General features: G+C 37.7%; 1 protein-coding gene across 1 annotated transcript; it reads right to left on the bottom strand.

Moving 5' to 3' along the window:
• Nucleotides 1-1,384: 1,384 nt before the first annotated feature.
• Nucleotides 1,385-2,606, bottom strand: RsfS312 (ribosomal silencing factor RsfS-like protein, 312). Its single transcript, XM_090180621.1, has one exon. The coding sequence runs from the start codon at nucleotides 2,482-2,484 to the stop codon at nucleotides 1,531-1,533; it is 954 nt and encodes a 317-aa protein (XP_090036747.1). The 5' UTR covers nucleotides 2,485-2,606; the 3' UTR covers nucleotides 1,385-1,530.
• Nucleotides 2,607-12,188: the final 9,582 nt, after the last annotated feature.

The following is a 12,188-nucleotide window of genomic DNA, read 5'->3' as shown; positions in this document are numbered from 1 at the left end:
TCTATTATTAAACTAAATATTTACAATTGTATACAGACAGTGTTTTAATTTTTGTAGTATCATGAAAATATATTTCACAATTTAAGCCAACCAAATAATTATCAGAAAGTTGATGTTGATAATCTCCATCATAACCTGACACAAAACACTTTGAAAAAAAATATTAACTCTTGTGCAAAATTTCAATTATATTAAACCAGCTGTATTCCTTAAATTAGCTGTGGTTAATCATCATAAAGAATAACCTCTGGCAAGGCACTTTGAAAAACACTTGAGGTATTAGTACAGCATGGTCATGCTAACCAAAGACATCCTATAGAGTCACCAGTATTTAAAAAAGTGGTGCAATTATGACTTAATTAAATGGGGAGACCTGAAACTGGTGGATAAAAATATATAATTCAGTAAGTTATCCAGGTTCAGGTTCACCCCTGAGTGGTCCATTTTCAAAGCTATACCCATGACCAAGTAATTCGAAGAAATTTGTAGTATGTGTAACAACCCAAAAGCAACAGTTCCCAATTTTTGTTGGTCTGGAATCATCTCAAAAACCCCAATATTTTTTCAAGACAAACAATATGACCTTAATATTAAAGAGACTCAAGTTAAAGATTTTAAAAATATTAAAGTGACTTACCAGTTAAGAGCTTTAAAAAAATTAAGTTAGGTAATGCACTCACGCTAAACCATGTTAACAGGTTTTATGAAATTTTTGGTGAACGATTTACCAAGGATAGAAATTCACACAAGTTAAATATTCTTCATGTACCTCTTTTTGTTTAAAAAAAAAACATTGGTTTTTACTTTAATGGTGAGTCTTTAGAGAAACCTGATTTAACTAATACCTTTTTCCATTAGACTGCTCTCAAGCGCTCTGATCAACATTTAATGTTCCATTTGTGTGCTCGGATCTGCTCCGATCAAGTTTCGCGTGTTCCATTTCCCGCTCTCGGGTGCTCCGAGATTGCCCAAAACCGATCTGCCAATTTCGACAGATTAATGGATTGAGATTGAGATCGGAGCAAATTTTTTGGTGTTCCTTTTAGATTTTTTGGCAAAATGGCAGACCAAGACGCGAAAATTAAAATTGTTAGCAGACAAAAAACAACAAAACGCATGAATATGATGATGGAATGTTCCATTTGCAGTTTTATTCTAGTCGATTGGAGCGAAATCTTTGACGTCAGAGACAGATTCAGAGCGAATCTCGAGCAATCAAATGGAAAACGCTATAAAACACTTAATAAAAATAGGCAGTGTAATTGATTCTTGAATTTCAGAAACCACCAAAAAGGAACTATTTGAGCCACATACATTTAAATTGGGAACCATTGCTACATTTATTTGCTTATGAGCCACTGATGAAGTAAATAATTAACATTCAAAGGGTCACCATTATGAAATATATGATTTTGGCCTAGGATCTATTAATAAAAAATAGTAGTCTATAATATAATTTTAATCAAGTAATATTTGAATTGGTTTAATATTCACTAATTTTAACATAACTATCAAGTTTATTAAATGACATCATTGATTATTTAAAGCTAACTGCAATTCAGAAAATGTATGTTTTTCAAGAAGTGCTCCAATATCGCTTTGTTGTTCATTTGACAGTCCATCAAACTGTTCGCCAACAGTCCATAATGTTTCTAAATCATAATGTTCTCTAACATCAGAAGTAAAAATATGCAAAACAATCGAACCCATGTCAATAACTTTCCAGTCTTTACAATCTTTGCCTTCAACTTGAAAGTAATGGTTCTTTAATTTATAATTTTTGCATATATTTTCAGCCGCTGCCTTTAATTGTCTGAATGAGAAAGCTGTAACTAAAACTAGGTAATCGGAATAAGCCAGATGTTCTGGCACTTTAACAACAGCGATATCTTTCAAGTTTTCTGCCTGTAGGAAATCAACCAATTCATCTAATGAAATCTTCCCAGATAAAACTGGCCCATCATCTGAGCTTTGAAAGTTAAGTTGGCCATCTGTAGTTTTTTCATTTATATCGTTGGAAGACGTAACATCATCAGAACCCACTTTGTCATTTGATAATTCTATCGGGTCATCCACAATCTTTAATATTTTCCCAGGTGGTTTTGGAGGAGTTGAGTCGAAATCTTTCATTATATCATCCAAAATGGACCTTAACTCTGTATCATTGTTAAGAATTTCCTTTTCATTTGGTACCACTGTGCAACTGCAGTTTAAACCATGACCTTCTTTAAAGTCAGAAAATGAATACATGTTGGTGGAAAACCAAACCGGTAATTTGCCATTATTTAGGTTTAATTTGAAGTTTTTGTGGCAACGTCCGTCAACACTGACTGGAAATCTCCCAATAAGCCTAGGCTGTTCATCTTTGAGGAGCCTCAGCCGGGCTAGTCCACGAGCATTACCGAGACTGCGTATCTTGAAGAAATTTGAAAAATATACTAAGCTTAAGTTTAAGTGATGCGGCTTTATCGTTTTGTAGTACATTTAAAAATTGAAAATTGTGCATTAACTAGAAAAACATTCCCTATTGGCGTTATACCTAATGATACTAATCCGCGGTTGGTTTATAGAGCTCATAACGTGAAGAGACAACAGTAATTTCAGTAAAGCAGACGATATTTTAACAGAGTGCCCACCAGGATGAGAAAAAAGGAATTTTTTTAAACTGGACCTGTGGCCACTTACCATTTTTAACCTTCAAAATCAGGCTTTCATAATTTATTTTCAAATTATCTATTCTTGACAATATGTGCTAGGGCATAGGCTTAGAAGTTAGTAGGTTAGTTATTATGGGTATTTCTAAATTTTAGAGTGTTAAATAAACAATTTTAGGGATTAATATAGTATTTTTTTAATGAACTAAAATCTTGAAGGGAAAAAACTTTGAATTAATTAAGTGGTCACCAGGGCCACTAACACCCCCGAGCATTTAATTTTTAAACTGGCCCAGCTAATTTTTAAACTGGCGATTGGCCTGTGATAGTGCCTTATTTCTCTTACTGGTGGCCACTGGCTATCAGCGTTGCCAGATTTTCAAAAACTAACAATCTAAATTCCAAACTTTCGGTGGGAAATTCAAATCTGAATAGCAAAGCTCAGCGTCAACGAAATAAATAACACACCGAGCTAGGGCTGCTCAAATAATATATTGTTTTGTCAATTTGACGAATACCAAATAGCTCAGATTTTGGGAGCGATCTGGTGAATCGGATTTGACCTTATGTCTCGCCGACTCATATAACGAGATGATGAGGTCGATGCATAGAAATCTTATAAATGAAAAATATGTAAAGTTCAATTGCAGGCGGTCGACAAGTTTCAATACGAAATGTAACGTTAAAAGGAACCACCTATAGACTGTAATGCAAAGGATGATAAAATTAGCGAATTAGTATGTTAGTCCATTATAAAAAATATATCAAAAGGGATAAAAAAGCTAAACCCGAAACCAATTTGAAGAAAATTTAAAAACTTACATAGCTCGTACCATAAATAAGTTAATGATACCTCTAAGTAGACAAATAAGCCCTTTCAAGGTGGAATCTTTGTCCAGAAAATGTGATGTCAAATCTTGTCTCTCCGATTCCCGCGAAAATGAAAGTTTTGAAAAATATCTCGGACCCAGCGCCGCTGTGCGGTCGAGAATGAAACTACATTCTGCTGAGAGAAATAAACCAATAGCAAAAAAAGTTCTTTGGCCTCTGCGGGGGGAACGAATTTTCTAAGGGAATACCGAAATTTATCTCTTTTGGGGAAGTTCAAGCTAGCCTTGCACCAAACGGGATTAAAGAAACGTCAGCTTCAGCAGTTCCAAGTCTATGTTAAAGCTACTTTGATACGCAGTACGGAGAGACATAGGTCAATTTGGACAAGCATATCCGCCATAGGCAGCATAGCCATTTGTCTACTTAGAGGTATCATTAACTTATGCTCGTACCGATAGGTCTTCGAGCAAACAAAAGACGCGAAACTCGGACCAATATCTCTTCGAGTGAAAAACTAAATTAAAAATAAATAAAATAGCCAGAATTTCCAACGGTAGACCGGTTTCGTCCTAGTTGGAACTCATCAGTACCGTGCGAGAAATCTGGCTTGCGACTATTAAACCGAAAAGAGAAACTCAGCCTAAAAATTAAAAATTTCAAAACGAGTTGCGTAGCAACGGAAATCCGAATAGGGGGAGAGTGGTGGAGAATAGTAAATACGAAATGTAACGTTAAAAGGAACCACCTATGGACTGTAATGCAAAGGATGATAACATTAGCGAATTAGTAGATTAGTCCATTATAAAAAGGAATAAAAAAGTTAAACCCTAAACAAATTTTTCATTCGAAGATCTATTGGTCCGAGATTCGCGTCTTTTGTTTGCTCGAAGACCTAACGGTACGAGCTATGTAAGTTTTTAAATTTTCTTCAAATTTCTTTAGGGTTTAGCTTTTTTATCCCTTTTTATAATGGACTAATCGACTAATTCGCTAATTTTATAATCCTTGACAAGTTTAAATAAATTAGAACTCAAAGAGTGGTTCCAGAAAGGATTCTTCATTACAGGATGAGTTGCCTACGATAAAACCTGTATTAGAGAAACTGCGCTAGCATCCTGGGGATTAATACCATACTTTAAGGGCGTGAGCATCTTGTTTCGACAGTCTGAAGGATAAATTCCAGTCTTTACAAAATGGTGCGTTCCTAGAATTTTTTTATTTTTTTTTAATATCATACATACGTTTGATATAATTAATTCGGACTTCGCGGTTCTCAAGGGCATTGTAACTGCTGACAATTTTGACAGCGCTTACAATGGCGGACTTAATCCTTCCACATGGAGAGGTCGGGAGAGCCAGCTCACCGTCGCTATCAATGGAGAGGTTTCTAGGAAGAAGCGAAAAAGATGTTTGAACCCTTTTTCGAGTAAGAGGGGTGAACCTAGGCCTTTAAACCAAGGTTAAACCGTTTGTTAGAAAGCTACTAAAAAAAACTTGCAGGGGACAACGAAACAATTTGTCCTTGAACCTGTCGATTTTATTAGAGGAGAATTTGAACTCCGCTACGACAAAGCCAAGTAGCCAACAGTGAGAGAATCAGAGTAAAACTAAAATCAGACATCAGTCTAGGTGGGGCTGTCGAGTAGGAAACATCTATTTTTTTTTATTAAGACTGAAGTATTAAATCACGTTTCGCTGCCTCGCAACAACTATTTCTGAAGATTGGTTTTTTATTAAATTGCTGTAGGATTTAGTTATTTCTGTTGTTGTAAATATTAATATGACTAAAAAACTGAATTGATGTAGAAACAGACTTGGTTTTGAAAAAGCTAAGAAACTGGTGAGAGTAAACCGATAAAATATTGTAAAAATTTTAATTTAAAAAAAAAGCCAAAAAATCAGGATTCTTTCAATTGGCTATAACCGGATTTATTCAGGTGGTTATAGCCGGTATGGCTACATGGTTCCATGCCAGGGTTGAAAAAAAACCGGCTTTTTTTGAAAAAATCCAGACCAGTGGTTTTAATTGGCTATAACCGGTTTTTATCGGTTATAACGGGCTAAAATATAACCAGTACCTTTTACTTATTTAAGTAGAAATTGTCTGCAGTTATTGTCGTAAATAAGAAACTAAACAAACAAAGCGAAATAACTATATAAAATAACTGAATTCTTTTGATTTCCTCGGGAAATTCCCCCCAGTTTTTGTGTATGACGAACCGACAGAATCGAGGCAGCGAACTTTCGAACTTTAAACCGACCAAAAAACTGGCCAAAGTAAACTGGTTTCTAAATATGAAACAAAAAATAAACTAAATTTCTAAATAAAAACTATTAATTTACTAAAATATTTATAGTGAAATTTTTTTTTAAAAAGCCAAAAAAATCCGGATTTTTTCAAGTGGCTATAACCGGTTTTAACCAGGTGGCTATAACCGGTATGGCTGGTTATATGCCAACCCTGTTCCATGCCAACCCTGGAAATCGCCCTCCCAGCTTTTCTGTCTTCGTACTTTAGTGTAGCTGATCTACTACATGAACTTCTTCCCGCATCTATTAATGACTCGCTCTCTTACACGTTAGGAAGGTTTTTCTGAAACGGGTTTACCTTCACCCGATCATTGGCGTCATCAGTGTGTGTGGGAAAGCCCTCTTATGGATCAATACATTAGATCTAGCTGTTGGTTTAACTTTGGTTCCGTGATTCACCGGGAAGTCATTGGTGTAGGATTTCACCTGTATGTACGGACCCTCTAGCGCCATGTAATCGGGTCTCTTCTTCTACAGCTTCTCTCTGGGCCGCTACCCAGGCTGAAATGAGGAAGATAACCCAATACTCGGGGCTGGAGAATCTTTATACATTTAAAGCACTAGAAATCGAAACTGTTGGTTTTTTCGGTCGCGAAGGTTTGGCCCTGACCCACGCCATAGGTCTTTGAATGCGGGAGATAACCCAATACTCGGGGCTGGAGAATCTTTATACATTTAAAGCACTAGAAATCGAAACTGTTGGTTTTTTCGGTCGCGAAGGTTTGGCCCTGACCCACGCCATAGGTCGTTGAATGCGGGAAGCCACCGGTGATCCTCGTTCCATGCAGTATTTGAAAAAATTCCAAACAACCGGTTTCGTTCATTTGGAAAGAAACCGGTCTACCGCTGGATATTCCGCTTGACAGTTCTTAATTGCTTACGATTTGGAATTACCAAACAATACCTTTCCTATAAAATTTAACATTTTGACAGCGCGAGAAAGTTATGTTTGCATGATATCTAAATTTCTATCACATGGGCTTTACAACATAATCTTTTAATTTTAATGGCGGTTTTCTGACTCTCTTGGTTCTCTCCGCTCTTGATTCGTCTGCTTTGGAGGTTGTCAGTTCTTCCTCTCCTTGAGATGTTGCAGATGATTGGTTGTTTCGTAACCGTAGTTCTGGAGTCGTGAAATCCAAATGAATCTTAATTGTTCGCTCCACGTTCGGCTGCGATGCCGATGTTTGTCCAGACTTCCTTTGTGGCTGATTGTCTTCTTGAGAAGTAACGACGGGTGTTAGATTGGCTCTAGCTTCTGGAACTGGTGTAATTGGACTTAACGGTTGTACAACTGGCACTGTTGTTATTACTGGCTGTACAACTGGAATTGTTGTTGCGACTGGCTGTACAACTGGAACTGTTGTTGCTCTCATTCTTGGAGCTGCAGGAATTGGTGCTGAGTATGCTTCCGTCTGAGTTCTCGTTGGTGATTGATTAACTTGTTGTTCCGTACTTTTCAAGATTCTCATTTTATTGGTATGTCTTCTTTGACTTCCCTTTTCTGTGTCGACTAGGAACATCATGTTTCCAATATGCCTTTGCACGAGGCCTTTAATCCATTTTGGACCATTTCCGAAGTTTCTAACTATGACACTGCCATCTTTCGGGTATGTCTTGTTGCTTATCTTATCTATCTCCCCTTTGAAAGGAAATTTAATGGGATTGTAAAAGTCTAAACGAGTGAGATTGTTTTTTCTTCCAAACATGGCTTCAGCGGGTGATTTTCCAGAAATGTTTTTTAAACTGGATTTAACAGTTCTTACATAGCGTTATGCCTGCCCATTTGAAGCTGGATGGTGTGGAGCTGTGGCATAAGGATTTATTCCATTCTTTCTGGTAAAGTCTTTGAACGGAACTTCTGCTTCAAGCCAAGCCTTTTATTTTGCCGCAGGCATAGATGTATGTTGTAGGCATAGATGTATGTTGTTAGCATACATTACATTCAGCTACAATGTTTTCCAGGTCTCCATCTATTTTTGGCCACCATATTTTCGATCTAGCTACCGCTTACATGGCCACGATCCCTTGATGTGAGCTGTGTTATTCTCGAATAAATTCCTTACGGTGCATCTCTGGAATAACAACCCTCTTTCCCATCAAAATGACTTGGTCAATGTTTGATAGTTAATTTCGCCTTCAATGATTTGTGGCTAATTCTGGGTCGTTGTCCTTTAACTTCTTAGGTCATCCTTCAGTCATGTATTTGCGTACAACTTGCTATGTTGGGTCTGATTTTGTGGACTCTCCCAACATTTGTATTGAGACTGGTGCATTATCAATGGATTGTACAGCAAATACGTATTCGGCCGGTAATGTAGTTAAAGCATCCTCATTTATTGGTAACGGACACCTGTTTAATGCATCTGCATTAGCGTTTTCGACTAATTTCTTATGTTGAATCTCGTATTGGTATGCTGTTAATATTATCGCCCAGCGCTGTAGTCTTGCCGCAGCCATAGCTGGAATTGGCTTGTCTGGAGATAATAGATGTACCAAGGGTTGGTGGTTTGTGTCCAAAAAGAATTTTCATCCATCAATGTACGTGAAGCAAATGCTTTGGGTTTCTCACTGTTTCCTTCCTTGTGGGAAATCACTGCTCCAACTCCTCTTGGGAATGCGTCGCAAGCCAGGAACACATCTTTGTCGAGATCATAATGAGCTAGTATGTTTGATTGCTTGATAGGTTGTTTAACTTCATTAAACGCCTTGCGATGTTTGTCTCCCCATGCCCATTTTGTCTTGTGTTCGAACAATTCATATAGTGGGGCCAATTTAGTTGAAGTATTAGGAATGAATTTGCTGTAATACATAAAAAACCCCATGAATGCCCGTAGCTGTTCAATATTTTCAGGCTTTGGCGCTTGCATAATCGCGGTCATCTTGGAAGCTTGAGGATGGATTCCATTGGCATCCAAAACATGACCCAAAAATACTTGAAGAAAAGAACATTTTTCCTTCCGTACTTTCAGTCCATTTTCCCTGAGGATTTGTAGTACCTCATCCAGGGGTTGTAAAAATTCTTGTTTAGTCTTTCCTCCTAGGAGAATGTCATCTTGGAATGGAGAAACTCCAGGTTTGTTTCGAAATAAATCTTCAATGTGCCATTGAAATAAAGCTGACGCCGAGGCAATGCCAAAGGGTAATCGGATATACCGGAAAAGTCCCAAAGTGGTGTTTATTACGGTGATATCATCCCTTGAGTCTTCGTGAAGAACAATTTGATTGTATGCATCTTTTAAATCCAATCACGCGAAATATTTGCAGCCTGTTAATGTTGCGAAGATATCTTCCGTTCTTGGAAGAGGATATTTTTCAATGTGTATCGCTGGATTTGCAGTTGTCTTGAAATCGCCGCAGACGCGCACCTTCCTTGGCTGTCCGGGCTGTCGTGGTTTTAGGACTGGAACTATCAGAGATGAAAAAGTGGAATGTGGAACGCTTTAGATTATGCCTTCTGATTCGAAACGTCGAAGTTCTGCTTCTACTACTTCTTTCTTCGCATACGGAATGGTCCTTGCGTGACAGAATTTTCGTGTGATCCTTCTTTAAATATAATTGGACCTCGACTCCTTTAAGTTCTCCCAAACCATATGAAAACAACGCTTCATGCTTGTGAAGAATTACTTCAAACAGCTGTTTTTGAGGTAGTGTGACTTTGTTGACGGGGTCTTGTTTTTCTAAAACCGATGGTATAATATCAGAAATACATGAACCGAAATTATCAGCGACTGCTTTTTTATTCTGAGGCGTTTTCCCACAGCGCTAGGGGAGGGTGACAAGGAAGCATTCAAATATTTCAACCCACCCGCGGCCAAGGTATATTTTTGAGTGCATGCCGGGTAGAGTATTATGCCATCTAGTGAGTGAAAAATGAAATAGTTCCAGTTGAACGAAGGTCAAATTATCGAACGTATTATGGTCAAAGGCTTAACAGTCTTAGTTTGTGATGGTGTAAATTATTTTGAATTTATATTACTTTTAATCAATTTACAAACCACCGATTTATCCTTCACTTTAGGCTTGTTAATTAGAAACATATTGCACTGGGTAAAAGCCTCCTTAATTGACATTTTGACGTTTTAATTTGAACTAAATTGATATCTGATATAATGGTAGCTGTAATTCTTTAAAGTTTCTCACGGCGGCCACCAGGGTGAGTATTCAAATCTGTACCACGGACCCGTAGAGGATTGCATTCCGCGGAGGGAGGGACTACAACCGAGTAAAGAGAGGGGGAGACGGGGAAAACGCCTTTAGTATAAGCGGGATAGGTCGCTGATAATTTCGGTTCATGTATTTCTGATAATATCTAGTGCGGAATATAGCCACATCCGGCCAAATAAATTCCTTTGATTGTGCCTTATTACCAAAAGTGGTAAGAGATCATCCTTGTTGTCATATTTGACTTGTACCGTTGTCTTTCCCAAAACTTTGAGAAATTCTCCCGTAACAGATCGCAAATACTTTGAAAATGGCTGTATACCTGTAGTGTTCGGAATACGCTTGTACGTCTCCGCAGATATCAGCGTGTGTCCTGACCCAGAATCTACTTTGAAAGATAATTGTTTTCCATTCAAATCGCATTTGATTATTTCTCGAGGTGGAGGATTATCTTCGTGCTGCCTATTCCGAGCCAATGTAATATGATGAGCTGGATACTCATTGATCGGCACAGCTCCCCCCTCAGATCTTTCTCCATCTTCAGTCATCACATAATTAGTGCGATGCTTTTGTTTATGATGTTTGGTGAAATTTGTGGGGGTTCCAAGCCTTTTTTTTGTTCGGCATGCGGGTGCAATACGACCTTGTTTTTGGCAAACGTGACATGTCGAATTGATGAATGGACATTTTGAATTTACATGATCTGTACGCTTACATCTTGAGCATTCTGTTAGGATTTTCTGACCATGTCAACGGGTGTCTTGTGTATTTGGCTGTCTTGTAGGATGCGGTTGTTGTGTTGGATTCTTATGTTGAAATCGAACGGCGTTAACTTGGGATAATGACGATTCCGCTTGAGCGTGTGACATCATTTGTCTTGCATTTTGTCGAGCAGTCTCTATCTTCGGTACCAAGTCCACTGCTACTTGCAACTGCATGGTGTATGGTTCTTCCGATAAACGCTGCTGCATGTTATCATCGTTAATCCCGCAAACAAGTTGATGCATAATCATCTCGTCTAAGTGTTTTCCAAAACCACAATGCTTGGATAATCGTCTGAGTTCTGCTACATACTGAGCTATGGGTTGATCTCTTTGTCGTATGTGCCTGTTGAAATTCAAACGTTCGACTATATTGGATGGTTTCGGATCAAAGTGTTTGTCAAATAAAATCGATAAATCTTTATATTCCGAATCCAATACTTTCTTTGGGTGTACCAAGCTGCTGAGTAATGTCAAGGTGTCTGCTGACAACACACTCAATAATATCGCTGGTTTATCCGTATCCTCGGTTTTGTTTAGTTGAAAATATGCCGTTAATCGTTGAGAACCAAGGCTCCACATCTTTATTAAATTCTGGCAACTTCCCCTTCCCCATGGTTTACTCTGCTGCTGGTACTGTGTGCAATGGGATATTCTGTCCTCCGAGTCTTCCTCGTGTTTGTTGTTGCTAACCCTAACGGCCAGGCCTTTCGTCCTCGTGGGTTCGTCCGCGAAAAACTTCAATTTCTTCTTAAAGCGGAAATTCCACTAAGTTGAATCTTTAGCAGAACTGACTCCGTCGCCATTGTTATGTTTATTTGTTGTAGGTTGATTAATAACTCATGGTTAATAAACAATCAAAGATTAAGCTCCCCTACACCCCACATACCCCTGGTGGTAGGAATGTGTATTTAACTCAAATATCATACACTACACGCTTCCTAGAGTCAATGGTAACAAGTTGGCAAGCCAAAATTTACCTCTCCTCGGAAGAATTGTCCCTAGTGGTATTAATTTCTCGAGATGATGCAATTCAGAGTTATTTACTTAAAACTTAATCCCGGTTCAATCCCTCCCGGTATAAAATTTTAATTATAATTATAATTAAAATAATTGAGACGAAACAACCGAGTTTAATTTATTCAGAATATTATAAATTAAGTAGTTACAACAGTGAGTTAGACTTACTAAACAACAGCAAAAATAACCAATAGAAAAATATAAAAGAATATTCAACCAAGGAACAAGTTAATCCAAATACTTTGAAATCCATAATAAATAAACCCATATACTGAAAGTCGAAAAAATTATGTGAAAGGAAAAACGAAAAACACCTTACCGTTAGCAATACACGGCTTAGAACGTAGAATAAATGACCGTAGACGAAATAGTTAGGGCTCTTTATAAATAAAAACAAATGAACTGCATTAAACATCTTAATCCGTCGAGAAAACGTTTAAAATAAATT

Source organism: Leiobunum rupestre, chromosome 7, assembly GCF_980474605.1.
Source record: "Leiobunum rupestre chromosome 7, qqLeiRupe1.1.hap1, whole genome shotgun sequence".
NCBI classification, from domain to species: Eukaryota; Metazoa; Arthropoda; class Arachnida; order Opiliones; family Sclerosomatidae; genus Leiobunum; species Leiobunum rupestre.
The sequence above is the reverse complement of the archived record's forward strand: the minus strand, read 5'-3'. Positions and strand labels throughout refer to the sequence as shown.

Coding starts and splice junctions, on each gene's coding strand:
- RsfS312 (XM_090180621.1), bottom strand. CDS start 2,484: ATGTACTACAAAACGATAAAGCCGCATCACTTAAACTTAAGCTTAGTA.